General features: G+C 41.0%; 1 protein-coding gene across 7 annotated transcripts in view; it reads left to right on the top strand.

Annotated features, from left to right (window-relative positions):
* GRM1 (glutamate metabotropic receptor 1) overlaps nt 1–15,990 on the top strand; it is a 417,120-nt gene extending 401,130 nt beyond the window's left edge. For 2 of the 7 annotated variants that reach the window (XM_010337526.3, XM_003926837.3), the window contains exon 9: nt 12,261–13,283. In XM_010337526.3, coding sequence (XP_010335828.1) covers nt 12,261–13,185 — 925 coding nt within the window. In that variant the 3' untranslated portion in view covers nt 13,186–13,283. The other 5 variants (XM_074397314.1, XM_010337527.3, XM_074397312.1 and 2 more) reach the window with 5 other exon arrangements.
* Nucleotides 15,991–16,373: the final 383 nt, after the last annotated feature.

Genomic DNA, 16,373 nt, shown 5'->3' with positions numbered 1-16,373 from the left:
TAAACTGAATGTTATTAAATCATTCTCTATAGTCTCTTACTAGCTTAAGAATATTAATAATCAACAATTTTGAAATGAAGCAATATTTTACATATATATGAAAAGACTGCACTGTACATATGTAAAAAGAGTTTTAATGTACACACATGTGTTAAAAGGAAGAGTGGAAAAAATTTCCATTTACAGAGAGCCTACACACATACTCAGAGCTCCATTCTCCCTTCCTATGAACAAATGCTGGAAAACAAATATTAAAGTTCAGAAAATAGGAAAAAAAAGGCATTTGGCTTTGGAAAGCGATCAGAGGCACAAATTATGTTATTTATCCATAAAAACAACATAAAATAGACTGTACCCTGCTAAAATGGTCTTGAGTGGTGGCTGTCATTCTTTATGATTACTTTGGACAGCTGCTGCATTATTATTTCCATGATGAGCTTTCTATATTTTTAAAACTGACCATCTGGAATTCTACAGACCATTTTATCTCTGCTAAAAAGTAGATTAACCTCCAAACCTCCATAAACATGCTGCTTCACAGACAGCTAACCTGATTGTTTATCTCACCTGATCCTGACAATTCCGTTCAAAGTCACTGTTACCCAAATAAAAAAAGTCTGGAAGAGACAGAAAACAAAGTCTAATTTATTTCTACTAGCAGTTGTTGACATTCTTGAGTAAGGGAAGTGGCTGAAGTCAATGAGTAAAGTGAAGGGATGTTTGAGATACTGTGAAATAGACTAAGCTAAATACACATTGATATTAAAAATATCTGGGTCTTTTGTCTGTGTCTTTGTTTTTCCATCCTTCAAAATAAGGATATTAATAGCAATGGCTTATGGCTTAGGCCGGAATAGCATTTTGCTCTTTGAAAGCATTTTCATAAATACTTTCTCAACAATCCTTTTTTATGGATGAAAAAGTTGAGTCTGAAAGAAATGATCATACAGTTGGAAAGTGTCAGGCCTCCTGACTCGATGTCCAGAGATCTCATTGCTAATATCATACTAAGTCAAACTTATTTGTAACAAATTCTCAACTTCTTTAAAAGAAATAAATCTTTATATAGAAAGTGAAGAATGGGTGACCTAAGGTAAATAAAATAACATATTAAAGCAAAATCCTACAGAGTTAAGTACACTCAAAGAGAGATAGGCTATTATATCAAGGAATACTATTTGGACAATGGAAATATATGGGTAAAGCTATACAGAATCCATCAGTGTATGACGAGCAGTGACTTTACAAAAAGAAAAAAGAAAAGGAAGAAGGAAAGAGGAAGGGAGGATGGGGGGGCAGGGAGGGAGAGAGGAAGGGAGGGAAAAGAAGCAAGGAAGGAAAGAAAAAAGGCAGGAGAAAAGGGAAGAGGGAGAGACCTTTGCACTTTCAGAAGAAATTGAAGAGGACTCTTTCTAACTAAACTACTTCTGGGGTTTCTTTAAATCCACAACTTCTGCCAAAAGCTTCAAGCACAGATTTGGGACTTATATTTGACAAGCCCCCATATGCTACATTTTCCCTCCAAGCTTTTACTCTGGCTTGCTGAATCGGTGGTTGGTTGAATATGTGGTTTTTACAATGGCTAAAAATACCCCGAAGTCAACCTCTTTCTCTCAGTTTTTATGCAGTTGATAAAATGGCCTCTCTGGCCTCTGATTTTACATGGCTTGGCCTGTAACCTTTGATAAAACACAGAGTCTGTATGCCGGGTCATTTATATTTCACTTCAATGCAAAATGAAAGTCAGAGACCAAACAAAAGGGATCATAAAGGAGATGCTCTATTGTTTTTTTTTCAACTTTCTCCATCAATAGTTAATTAGGGTGTCTTTGGGATTACTCAGAGTTGCTTTGTGCAGCTTGGCTGTCAATATATCTGAAAGCCCCAAAGGAACCACGTAACTATTCCCTAACTGCAGGAGTAGTTTTGACAGGGAGTGTAAGTCACAGAGGCCATAGAACTTCCTGTCCAATTCCTGGGAGACGCAGAAGCACAGATGCTAGCCGGGTACACCACACTGTGCAACTGTGCTAAGGTCAGCACATCAAGTCTCTAAGTTATCAAGGCATCCCCCAACCCCTGGTTTTTATCGTTAAACATCCCCAGCAGGCAGAACCAGCTGCATTTTTTGCAGGGCCCAGTGCAAAATGAAAACCTGGAGCCCCTGGTTCAAAAGGCAGGGGAAAAGTGCTAAAGCTATTACAGTATAAAGCCACAGCTTCTCTTGATCTGTCATAGTGTTTTGTGTTTTTCATTTAGTGCTGTGCTCCCTTGTGTGGGGCAAATGAAGCCTTACCCAGACACAGCTGCCCCCATTTTGTGACTCCACACACACAACCCACAGGCTGCCAGGTTCCCCTCCAGCCAGTCACTGGGCAGAGGCCATAGGCAGATTGAACCACTTACCTCTCTTTCTCATGTGCCCCTTGCCGCAGCCCATTTTAGACAGGTGACTCCTGAGGGTGTTGCAATAACAGTGCAGGGAAACCTAAGCTATCTGGATAAAGGATGGGCAAGAGGCATGTTGCCTTCCAAAAATGCAGTGGCACTACCAGTCCAAGGAGGAGACAGCCACTGCCATTCATTGCCTTTAGATAGTACAGGGTACATACACCAGCTCCTGATCATGTCAGGACTTGTACAGGGAGGAGACAGCCACTCCCATTCATTGCCTTGAGATAGTGCAGGGCATATACACCAGCCCCTGATCATGTCAGGACTTGTGCCCAACCCCTTGTCGGTGGTGGAAATTGGCAGTGATTTCTAAGCAAGGGCAGGTAGTGGGAGGCTGGACAGGCTGGGACCCAGGGAACAGGAGTGCAAAAAGCCTAGACCCTGTCCAGGGAAGGCAGGGAGGCTGCAAGATGTGGGCCATGTGTAAACTGAGGCTCCAAACACCCAGTGCATGCTCTATTTTCCCATTAACCATCACTTACAAAACACAATTAAAAGATAACATAATTATGAATTTCAAGAGGATGACCATCGAGCACTAAACATCAAGTGCAGAGCTCTTCGGAGGGAGAGATTGTGTTTGTCTGTGCTGGTTATAGGCCCGTGAAGCTGGTGATGCCAGGGCCCCAGCTCCCAGTGCCATTTGAATAGGCCATATACAGACATTACTCAAAAGTAGAATTAATTGGAGTCTCAAGAGCATGCAAACAAGGCAAAGCCTAATGCTTTGAGAGTATTTTCTATTTTCTTTCATGAGAAATGAAGTTGTTTGAGTATTATTTTACAGATTACTTCCCACTGACTTCATTTATATATTCAGACATACCTTTATTCCTGATCATCTCCTTGTTAATATTTTCATTGTTTTAATGATCTTTGTGATTTTGAGTGGACATCTTGAATGTCAGGGACATATTACCTTGACAAGTTTGATAGCAAACATTGTCTCTTTCTAATTTTCTTAAATAAATGGATTCTTGTGGTAATAATGAAGTCACACCAAGGTGTCTCAAATTCTTGTTTCTGGATGAAGATTTCAAATTACTCTGAGTAGATCATGCACCTTTAAATGATTTTGTGAATGATCCAAACTTGATGGAATTGTACATATGGATTAACTCTGTTTTTTCCTCTGTTACATTCAATGTGCTATGGAAAGTCTTTTTCTGCCTTATCCATTCAGATCAAATCCCTTGCTTTCAGGTAGTGAAAGTCTGTTCCAGAGTATTCTTGTTTAAAATTTAAAACTCTCATTTCTTCTTCCCAGCACCTGTCAGGCCTCAGCTTGAAAGCCCTGGAATGGGAAGAGGCATGATCTCCTGAAATGTCTCTTCCTCCTCTTTCTTCCGAGCTTTCACTCTTCTGTCTGCTTTGATGGGAAAAAAAGCGATCGAAGAGAAGGAAAAGGTCTTTGACTTTCCAGGAGCCACTGTGGTCCTCTTCTAGGTTACCCTGGACAGTTGTCACCAGGATCTTCTGGGTAGAGGGTCAGATGTTGACTCAGAGAGAACACTGATGAGTTTGAGGAGCCCTAGAGGGAACCACATCATGGCGGAGTCCCCTGACAAGGAAGATCTCTTCCCAGTTGAACCAACCTCATTCATACCACCTGCAGCATATGCTGATAGTTCACCCTAAGCATCTTGTCCCTGGAATTCTTTTCTATGACAGGCAACCTTCTTATGTGGCATCACAGCCAGACAGCTTTATCCCACCACTTTCTGCAGTGCTAGCTAACTCACGGGAAAAGCACTTATCCTTATTCCAACAAATGATGGAAATGCCAACTACCCATGGCTGCCCATCAGCCTTGTCATGTCTAGCCAGTTCTCTTTTCCCTCTGCCAAAGGGGCACAGAGGACAGACTATCTTAGGTGCTGTATAAGGAGACAGCCTATTAGAATCAGATGACATTCCTCCCTCGTGTAGATTCTTCCAGTCTCAACAGGTGGGTCTCTTGCTGCTCCCCCTCTCTCTACCACTGGACATCTTCTGTCTTGTGAATGCAAGAGATAAATGTGACTTTATATGAAGTGACAGTAATGCATTCATGATGCTATCAAATGCAGGAAAATTAACAGTGCAATTAAAAGTCACAGTGTCAGACATAAACTCATGCACTTCCTTTAAGAGGGATAGAGAGTGGAAAGATTCAGACTACATCAGTGTGAGTAGAGGTGAAGGGGGACAATTCTTCCAGGGATAAAGAAGGGTGTCAACAGTGGAGGGAAAGAGCAAACCTGGGATAGACACACACACACACAGCAAAAAAAGAAGCATATGCCACTTGAAAAGAGATATACCCCACTGAGACGGCTTTAAGAAATAGCCGGACAATAAGAAACAGCCAGGCAGAGCAGGGACCATACAGGAAACAGAGGTGGAGGCAATACAGAGCAAGGCTCAGGGCCAGGCACTGCTTGAGTGGTGGACTTGCCGTGTCTGTACACATGTGTAACCCCCTCGCTCACTGGGTGTCTTTTTCTTTTCAATCTTCAGGAAGAGGCAGCCAGAATTCTCGCCCACCAGCCAATGTCCGTCGGCACATGTGCAGCTTTGAAAACCCCCACACTGCAGTGAATGTGTAAGAGAAGCTGCATGGAAAATCTAGTGTTTTGCCCCTTGCTTTCTCTCTCCTGGGGTTTTCCACTTTCTAACATGGAAACAGATGTGGTGCATGCCATCAGAATGAAGAATTCATTTACGTGCCATGGTTTGCACGACTGCCTTAAATTGATTGTCCATCATTCTTAAAAGGACACTGTCAAGTTGTTCGTTTAGTCTTTTTGCTTTTTTATGTTTTGATGCACTATTATTTTTTTTCTGATTCTGGAGATTCACTTTTGTTTGTGACTCCCACACACAAGCTTGAAAGTGAATTTTCCCCCTTCAGAAATGTGTCAGCTTCTCCTTGGCAAACAGAGCTCTTTCTTTTCTTTTTTTCTTTTTTTGCCTTTTTGCAGTTGCGCAAATGTTTGAAATGATCCTGTCTGCACTGAAGTAAAAGCCATCGCTTGAATTTATGGAAGAGTTCTATCATGTCAGTTTGCGGGGGTGGGTGCCAACATGAGCCTCTGCTGGGTGCCTCCTACGCCCTGGGGAACACAAAACAAAAGTTTTGTGAGTCCCACAAAAAAGTGCACTTTACCAAAAGGAAAAGTAGTCATTTTCCTAACATTATGAGCGATTTTTATCAGATTTCCTCGTCTGATAAAAACGATGCATGTCTGGTCCCATTTTTGACCTTTAGATCTTGACAGTGTCTTTTTAAGTTAACAAAAGAACATAGACCATGTTCAGTTCGTTGTGCACGGAGTCTGTGGTCATTTTCAGCTGTTCCTTTACAGCCCTTCAAACTCCTGGGAGAGTCAAAGGTACACATTCCTGCAGCAGGAGGGAGCCCACTGATGAGGCGTCTGTGGCTTGAGTAGCTCTTCAGATGAGAAGAGCCCGATTTGTTCAAATATCTGCTACTGAACCTGGCCCTGGAGGCTGGTGAATAGGGCCATAACATCTCTTCCCTTCACTCAATGGAGTGGATTGGGAAGTCTGTGGTCTGCCTTTCTGCTATTCCTCATACAAGCCCAAAAGAAAGAGTGTGGTCTCCACCAAATCATACTGATTCTTAGAGGAACAAATATGGTAGTCCTGCTGGTGTTCCAGGTAGTAACGGAGAGGCGTCTGCACATCTAGGTCAGAGCCACTCTGCGGTGGCTGGATGCATTCTCTGTCATCATTCTCCCAAGTGCAGAAGGCATTGAGTGTTTCTTGCGTCATGGGGTGAGTCTAACCAAGGACACAACAAGGAGATTCTAATTGTGAGCTTCTGGATGCCTGTCAAAAAGGATTGATGGGAATGGGTAGATGTGCTTGTCCTGTCACGACAGCAGGGCCAGAGAGAGAGGAGAGTTGACTGACATTTTGTGGCTTAAAGGTGAGTGCCTAAAAGCAAAAGTAAAAGCTGAATGTGGTACATCCCTGGTGGGTGACAAATAATAAAGCAACAATCCCCAAAGCTAACAGATTGGCCCTTAAGAACTTTCAGAATAGGATCTATTCAGACTTTTCTTCTTCAGTCTATAAAGGATTAGGAAGAGATACATAGGTTTAAATCTGTGCACCATCGACTAAACTAAGACTGGATATTTTTAGCCATGGTTGTTCCTGTTAAGTTTTTTTTTTTTTTTTTTTTTTTTAAAGGTATGTTCTGTGACCTTCAGTTCCTACTGTTTTTGTGAATTGGCAAGGCAAAGAGATTAGTGATGATGGAAATAAAGCTGCCTGCTGGACCATTATAATCTGTCTAGATCTGTCCTACTCCTGAGAAATAATCCCAGCAGAGAGATGCAACTGTCATATTTCTTACAGCTAGAAAATTGGTGAATTTTCCAATTGCAGGAAATATGGCAATTGCATTGCTCTGTTAGGATACCGGCGAATTGGGAAACTTACCAGTTTTCCCATTTTCCAGGGTGAATTGTGAAAACTCCTGGTAAAGCTGAGGAGCATCAAAATCTCTATTAAGAGATTGTTTCTGATAGCATAAAGCATGGAAGAAATAATAATGTTTGACCTGAAATTTCTTCAAAAGGAGAATCTATACTTCCCAAGGAAATATAATTACATTTGTTACACCTCTGCCAAAGCAAGGCTACAGCACCAACATGATGTCTTAAGTAGACTTTGGCATGAGAATTTCTTAGATCAGCCAATAATCATGATTAGGTTGAATCAAAGACCATTCAAAATGTACTTGGAAAAGTAGTATCCACCAGAATTCTATTCTTTAATTTGAAATAAATTTGGCAATTTTCTCAAGACAGTGGAGCCTCTACCCAGACAAAGTCTATGGTACCTTCCATACTTTACTGAATTTGATTAGGTAATTTTATCTCTGAATTTTTTTTCTTTATTGATCAAATGAAGAAAGCACGGGTCTTAATAAAGGCAAACTGTTTTTGTTTGTATTGTCTTTTATCCAGTGTCATATAACTTGAGGGTGTAGGATGTAATTGATCTAAAGATTCTAAAAAAAAGGACTGCACCTTTAGACTTTGTGATATTGTCTAACTTCCACAAGCCAATGGCTCTCTGGCTTATGAGGGTAGAATTAAAGGGGAAAAGGCTAAAATTCACAATACTATTTAAGATGTAATTATCAATAGAAACTACCAAGTTCTCATATAGTTAGAAAGCATTTGTCTTAAAAAACACACTCAGAGATTCTCTACCTCAGTCAGTGGTGAGTAAAGAAGGCGAGAAATTATGTTCAGATAGGCACCTAAGTTTGAGAATATATTCTAAATATGCAGATTTTTCTGGAAAGCTCTCAAGAAGTGGAACTGCAGTCAGTGAGAGTCCTTTGTATTGATGACAAACCTGGGGTTGCCTGGGAAAACAGAAGTCTGATTCAACTGGTATCAAATAATTCCTAGACCTGAGATTCTGCAAGATCTACTTCTCAGGCTGCATTAAAGTATCAACGGGCTAACACATGTGAAGGTGAAATATTTGGACAGCTGCATTTCCAGCATTGCTTTGGGAAAGTCTTGGTGGGGCCAGAACCTCCCCTTTCTTGACAGGCCTCATGTTCTAGCTGTAGCTGCAGGAGCCATAGCAGAACTGCCCCAAAACCTGTACCTTTTGATTGTTTTTCTTGGTGAGTCAATTCTCTCCTTGCTGGGACTCAATGGCATTTTCTGTTTCCATTTTCACTTTCAGAGAAAACAAGTGCTACCCTCTTCAGGTTCCAAGGAGTGAGCCTCTCTTATGTGAAGGTCTTGCATTATCCGTGGGCTTTCTGGATACGGTCCTTGTATCTGTTGTGAAGCTATTAAGCCTAGAGGCAAAAACTTGATTTGGACATAAGAGAGGCATGTGTTGTGTAAGCTTCCCCTTCAAGCAGCATGTACAGGATGCTTCCCTCCTGATGATCTCAAACACCCACCCACTTTTATTCCCATTTTAAACCTCTCTGGATCAGAGAACAGTGTACTCTGCAGATGTAACTGGTACTTACTGAAACAAATAAAACAGACAGGATCACTGAATGCCAAAGATATACTAAGCTGTTTACACCACCCACTCTCAACTATTCTCTAACGTGCTGTAAATATTGGGTTTTCTGTTTGAGGATTGCAATACTTACCTAATGAAAGAAAAGCTAAAGCAAGATCCTGAACCTGTTGTTGCCGGAACTGCAGCCTCAGGCCTGCCTAGCTCCCCACATAGTAACTATCCGTTATCCTATACATCCATAGACCTAACAATGTTTTCCTACAATTGAGCCACCTGAGATAGTTACTCCAAATGCCGCTGCATTTCATCTTCAAACATGAGACTGTTTTAGGCCCCAGGCCTGTCCTTTGAAGTTTGAGCAAAAGGTTAGGGTGCTTTGTAACAATTATGTGGTGTTTTCTAAACCAGATTGCTTTTCCTAAGATTAAGAAGACAAACAAAGTTGAACAATAGAAGGAAGAGCTGTTGGCAGACGCAGAAACAATTCAAATTATCTGGGATTAAATAAATGTCATATTGCAGGGTAATATTGCATTTTTATAATGTACATATTCTTTTTTGATATAAAGGGATTTGATTTTATGCATTTTTCTCTTCTTAATTTCACAGTAGTGGGTTCCCAGCCTTCTCAAATAAAATACACTCTTTTCTCACCAAAACAGTTCCTAAGCCTTCACCAGAATCTATTATTAGTAAATGGAGCTCTATTCATGGCCATTTGAATATAGAACACAACAAAAGCTTCCTAGAATTTAGTTACACATGTATTGAATAGCACAGTTTATCATAACAGCATCTAGATACAGTTTAAAACAGCAGTGCATTATCTGCAAAGACATAGTATTTATTCAGCCTAAAAACAATGCTTAATGCAGGTCTAGATACATGGACCTTTCAGATTGTCTACGGACCACAGGTAAGAAATGACTCATCCTGAAGGACTAAATGTCTGTGAGATGATACATTTCTTCTACTATCTTTGGTTTTTAAAAAGCAATGTATTTTGTCCTTGAAAAAAAGATTATGCTAATTTTCTTAATCTGATAAATGCTCTGAGACGTGAGATCTGTCTCCTTTTTAAACAATACTTTACAGCAAATCTAGGGCAAGGCTGAAGGGAACCAAAGTTACCAGTTTTGAAGGCCATAGTAAAATGTCCCATTTCAAGAACAAAAATGGAATTCAATTAAAACAGAACTAAGTTGTGATTCTATCTGTCTGCAAGATGATTAATAATACTGTTAATTTATGGGTGTTTTTGATTTGAAAAGAGACCCACATAGAACCTGTGGACAATGAGGAAAACAGCCCGTGTGAATGAATGGGTGAAGTGGAATCACCTTAGGGCTTTCCAGGAAACAAGGTACCTTTTTGCTATTATGTGTAGAGACTAAGGCAAATGTGTCATTGGGGCAGCTAAGATGCAGACTAGTTCTCAAGGGAACTGTTTTTTTGTTTTTGTTTTTTAACACACACACACACACACACACACACACACACACACACCCCTAAATTGATACAGTATAACATTTTGTTTAAGCATTTTCCTGATGGACATTAAGAAGGTGTTTCCTAATGCCTGTTAAGAAGTAGGCAGGTGGGGAAGGAAACGTTTTTTTCATTGCAATTTAAAATGATACAAATCATTGAGTTGCATGTTATATACAGTAAGGCATATTTAAGGAGGGTAAAAGGCAAATAAGTTTTATATTTGCCTTTCTTGAAGAGGTATATTGAATGCATAAAGAGAAACAAAGTGTGTATCATGGTAGATGAAGGAGTAGTTGAGAAAGATTAAGGGAGGTGAGCTTACCTAGAGTTTTAAGTGCAGAAGAGCAACTGTGGATTCTGGCAGTGCTTTTGGCTGGCTGGTTGACTACCTGTTCTTGCCAAAGACATCACTAGCCTGTTCTTTAGTTTGTTCACCTCAGAAAAGAGTCAGACACTGCAACAAAATAGTGTGGAAGTAAATGAGACAATTTTTAAAAACTTTACAAGCACTTACACAGTCTCAGATAGTGTGTAAAGCATATATTTGAAAGAAATATTAACTTTGATATAACAGAGATGAGCTTTTTCTTAGACAATTAAAGGTGCAGTGTAGGTTACAGATACATGAAGGAACTACCTATTTCCCAAATAATGAGGTCAAAACTTTAACTGTTTCATCTATTTTAGAGCCCTTATATCCAGAATTTTCTGTAATCAATATCAGACTTGTACAGTCATCTGTACTGATCTGGCTCACTTTACTTTTCAACATTATAAAATATGAAATGTCAAAACATTACCCTCATCATAAATGTGATGCTCACATGTAATTTTTGAAGCATTCATTCTTGTATTCGCAAGATGATTAAATCAATCATTATTTAAACTACTGATCATTTCCTAGGTTTTTTCCAAACAAAAACTGGAATATGGATTAGTCTATTTCACACCTGCACTTAAAGAAAAAAACATTCATTTTCATATTACTTTTAATGCCACAAACATGTTATTATTATGTTATTTTCTCTGTCATTTTACTGGATGCAGAGAAAAAGCAAACTTCTGAGAAAAAGAGAAGAAACAGTTATTTCCTGATTTAAGGATTAATGCTGTTGTTATTAATAGAAGGCTATGGTAAGGTACCACCATCTGCTAAAAGTTATACAGAAACGAAGTTGAGTCCAGAAGTAAGATCAGAATTATTACAATAGGCAGAATAAAATTTGGGGTGTATGCCACAGTACATTTCATTATTTTCTTATTCAGGGAGAAATTTTATATGGTAGGTTTTCTGTGGGTGCCATGAAGATGAGAGTTGATAAGGCTGGGAGGCTGTTGGCGTCCTAAGACTTTTCTTCACCCAGGCTCAATGAGTAGAGGTCTTTGTGACTGCTGCTTTGTCTCAATCATAATCTTCTCCTATTTGCATCAGACTACCCTAAAGCCGGATGTGGGCATTTGTATTTTGCCTGGCTTCTTCCTTCTATTGCTTTTCAAACACAGCTATTTCAGTGTTCCTAGTGTGGTAATCCCAAACTACCTGCTGTGAATCAGGGCCTTAATGTGAATTGTGATCCACTGTATGTGTGACAAATAATGCTCTGAATTTTTTTTTTTTTAAACAAAAGCTATGAAGCACATAAATTGACTGTGAGTCCGGGTTTTTCTGTCATCTGCTTTTTCATGCTCCTTGTAGGTACCCATTATGATTATGCCACTCTGATCATGGGGAATACTTGCATATGAGAATGAGTAACTGAAGGGATTTATTTTATAATCCCACAACAACGAGAGTAGCTTTGTATGTGGGTCTGAATTTGTCTCAAGGACTACAGCCACTATTTTGGTTTTCCATGTGTAACTAAGATTTTTCTTAAAATAAAAGTTTTCCTCCATCAGTTGGGAGTTTTTCGTGTGTGTGTGTGTGTGTGCGACAGAAACAAAGAGCGCGAGAGACAGCGTACAAGGGAGAAAAAGGGAGCTTCGTGGTATCTTAGACCTAAATGAAAATAGCTATTTCTGCAACAGACTGGCTTTTCTCCTCAACACCTTTTCTCAGGGTCAATATTTCCTTCTTCGGCTCAGGATGGAATCACTGGCTGCAGCTCCAGAGGCAGCCCGTGGTAACTGCAGCTTTGGGTGTTCTTTTCTCAGAGGAGGTATGGGGTGCTGGAGCAAAGGCCTAAAGCAGACAGCAGTTAAATCACATTGAGCTAGGTTTGCATATGTTTTTATATGTATTTTATTCTGTGTGCATGATCTATCTGCAAATAAATCCATCTCTATTTTATTCATAGTTCTAATGGCAAGTCTGTGTCATGGTCTGAACCAGGTGGAGGACAGGTGTCCAAGGGACAGCACATGTGGCACCGCCTCTCCGTGCACGTGAAGACCAATGAGACGGCCTGCAACCAAACAGCCGTCATCAAGCCCCTCACTAAAAGTTACCAAGGCTCTGGCAAGAGCCTGACCTTTTCAGATACCAGCACCAAGACCCTTTACAACGTAGAGGAGGAGGAGGATGCCCAGCCGGTTCGCTTTAGCCCTCCTGGCAGCCCTTCCATGGTGGTGCACAGGCGCGTGCCTAGCGCGGCTTCCACTCCGCCTCTGCCGCCCCACCTGACCGCAGAGGAGACCCCCCTCTTCCTGGCTGACCCGACCCTCCCCAAGGGCTTGCCCCCTCCTCTCCAGCAGCAGCAGCAGCCCCCTCCACAGCAGAAATCGCTGATGGACCAGCTCCAAGGAGTGGTCAGCAACTTCAGCACCGCGATCCCGGATTTCCACGCGGTGCTGGCAGGCCCCGGGGGTCCCGGGAACGGGCTGCGGTCCCTGTACCCGCCCCCGCCGCCCCCGCAGCACCTGCAGATGCTGCCGCTGCAGCTGAGCACCTTCGGGGAGGAGCCAGTCTCCCCGCCCGCGGACGACGACGACGACAGCGAGAGGTTTAAGCTCCTCCAGGAGTACGTGTATGAGCACGAGCGGGAAGGGAACACGGAGGAAGACGAGCTGGAAGAGGAGGAGGAGGACCTGCAGGCGGCCAGCAAACTGACCCCGGAGGATTCGCCCGCGCTGACGCCTCCGTCGCCTTTCCGCGACTCGGTGGCCTCGGGCAGCTCGGTGCCCAGCTCCCCCGTGTCCGAGTCTGTCCTCTGCACCCCTCCCAACGTGTCCTACGCCTCCGTCATTCTGCGGGACTACAAGCAAAGCTCTTCCACCCTGTAGGGGGGAAGGGTCCACAGAGAAAAGCAAGACAAGCCAGAGAGCTCCCACACCTCCAGAGACGTGCAAAGGGCTGGAAGGAGAAGCCGGGGAGTGGGGAGCCTCGTCGGCGGAGAGGAGGAGACCGCTGCTGCCGCTGCTGCTGCTGCTGCTGCCTTAAGCAGGAAGAGGGAAGGACACCAAGCAAAAAATGCTCCAGGCCAGGATTCAGATTCTTGAATTATTCAAAAGCCTTCTCTGGGAAGAAAGAGAATTCTGACAAAGCACAATTCCATATGGTATGTAACGTCGCAAATCAATAAATAATGACATCACAAACATAATCTCCTCTTTTGCACAATTGTGCATAGCTATATATATGCCCACACACACTGGGCCACGCTTGCTAAGGAACAGCCCACGTGGACATGCCAGTCAGATCATGAGTTCACCTGACGCCATTCGGAGTGAGCTGGTGGAGCCGCACAGAGCAGGTGCGAGAAGGGGAAGGACCCAGGCCAGACCCACAGTGAATGACGGGATGATGGAACAGGAGCTCCTTGCTCAGAAGCCCTTCTCTCTGCTGGGCTGACAGACTCCTCATCTTCAGGAGACTCAGGAACGGGGCCGCGCAGGGGTCCTTCTTAATCCACCGCAACCCATCCAGTGCCAGCTTTGAGACTGCACTTGAAGAAACGGGCATGGACCCCCTGCTGCTCTGCGGGTTCCGTTTATTTAGGAAAACAGGGATAAGAGCAAAATTATCACCAAGAAGTGCTTCATCAGGTGTGCTGCAGGAGGAAGGAGCTAGAAATAGGACAATCCATCAACATGGGACTTTGAAAAACAAAACAGCATGATCAGCTTCTCATGTTCCATATTCACTTATTGACGATTTGGGGGAGAGGCCAGAACAAGAGATTGTTTTGAGAGTGGCAGAAACCCGTTTGTGGATTAACTTGTGTTTGTGCCAAGCGGGCTCTCCATTGCCCTTCAGTTAAAGAATAAACCATGTGGCAAAATTGTTACCTTCCACTTACTGTAGCAAATAATACCTACCAGTTGAACTTCTAAGATGCGTATATGTACAATTTGGTGCCATTATTTCTCCTATGTATTACAGAAACAAATCCAACTTTGAATCTAATGGTGTACTCAATACCCACTATTACTGGTTTAAATGACAAATAATTCTATTCTCTTGTCACTGAAGTGTCACTAGCTAGTGAATGTGTTCCTGTATCCTTGTATATGTGCAATTGTAAAATTTGTGCAATGTAATGTCAAATTGACATGTCAATGTCAATCTTGTAGTCAATCCAACTGCAATTAGAAATTGTCTTTTAAATAAATATACTATAGTTTTTTTATGTTCCAATAATGTTTTATACATCATTGTCATCGATATCTACAGAAGTTCTTTGAAAGTTTGAATACTGTGGCTCAATGTTTTTCATATGCAGCTTGCATGGACATTTTTCTTCAAAGATGGAACTTATTTTTCAGATATTTTCCAATGTGGAGATACGTTATTAATGAAGTGGTTTAAAAATTTGTTATATTAAAAGTGCACAAAAAACTGAGAGTGAAAATAAAAGGTACATTTTATAAGCTTGCACACATTATTAAAACATGATTGAACAAAGCATTTAGATTGTTCCAGATTATTTTAGTTTTAAAAAAAAAATTTCCGCAGCTACTCGAGCTCTACCATGCAGTAACATCTAACTCAACTCATAATTTCTAAAATCTTTATTTATCAATCACATTTGCCTTCCTTTAATTTTTATGTCCATGTACTTTCATTCCTGTGTCTTGGCTGTCATATTTTTTTATTTCTGTTATCTGCTGTTGTGTAATATCCATGGACATGTAATCCACTTATTCCACCTTTACCCTCCCTTTTTACCCACAATAAAAAGATCTTTCTTGCTTTTTTGATTTCTTCTATTATTTGTGGAATGAATTTCTACCCCCTTAAATATCTTTGTTTATGCCTTATGTTCAGTCATATTTTAATATGCTTCCTTCATATTGAAGCTGCTGATTTCTCAGCCAAAAATCATCTCAGAATCTTTAAATATCCACTGCATCATTTGTTCAGAATTTAACATCCACTCCAGTGTTGGAGGCTTGTATTTCTTATACTTCACCATATTCTACTGCCAAGTCTAGTCAGTTCCACATCAAGAATGAATTGCCTTTCCTTTAAAAAAATTATTTTAAAACACCTTTATTGAAAAGATCTCATGACTGAAATGTGGACTTGGGTTCCATGTTTTCATTGTGAGAAAGCAGACAGAGGACAATCAGTGGCTCCAGTGGTTAATAGATGGGTTTTTAGTAACTGACAAATTCACAAGAGAAAGTATATGATCTCTTTCTTAGTGAATCATGTTTATTTTTTAATCTTAATGCCACTAAAATACATCCCTAATATCACAGGGCTTGTGCATTCAGATTTTATAAAATTAGAATAGATAAGAAAAACAACTTATATTCAAGTGTAAGATGATATCAGGTTGGTATAAGACATTTGGTGAACACGCTCATTAAACTGTGATCATTTTATTACTCTGAATGCCTACTATTGTCCTCATTATGGGGTCTCTTGAATAAATACAGTATTAATCCTTATGTCATCATTGTTCAAAATTGGAGAGGTACACATACATACCCTATAACAAGAGGTTCTTAACTCGTCACCTTAATGTATGTGCTGCTACAAGTTGTTCAGCTTCTTGTAAATGTGTTTTCCTTTGGCTCGTTACTGCCTTTTGTCAAATAATCTTGATAATGCTGTATAATAAATATTTTCTATTTATTAAATGTGTATGTTCTGTCTCTATACTCTGAGAGTTACCACAATAGAAATGGACCAATAAAAGAAACACTTCCAAGGTTTTGATTTGACTCAGAACATGTTTTCTGGGTGAAAGCTGGAGAAAGCAACACAAAATCTACAGATCAAGTAGGTGAGAAGTATAGTGTGGCTATGAAGAAGTGGTACCTCACATTATAGCAGTTTTAAATGAAATCCAAAATTAAAATTTGCAGTGCCCTTGGCAGACATTGTCATTCATCTTATTGACAAGTGTATGAGGCTGAACAAACTCTGGGCGTTCTAGTGGAGCTCTGGGGGCAAAGGTTTTCAGTGGTCCTAGTCCCAGCTTTCTTTTATTCATGCCCTGCAAGGCTTTTCTTTCCTTGGT

Source organism: Saimiri boliviensis, chromosome 4 (genome assembly GCF_048565385.1).
Source record: "Saimiri boliviensis isolate mSaiBol1 chromosome 4, mSaiBol1.pri, whole genome shotgun sequence".
Taxonomy (NCBI): Eukaryota; Metazoa; Chordata; class Mammalia; order Primates; family Cebidae; genus Saimiri; species Saimiri boliviensis.
The sequence above is the reverse complement of the archived record's forward strand: the minus strand, read 5'-3'. Positions and strand labels throughout refer to the sequence as shown.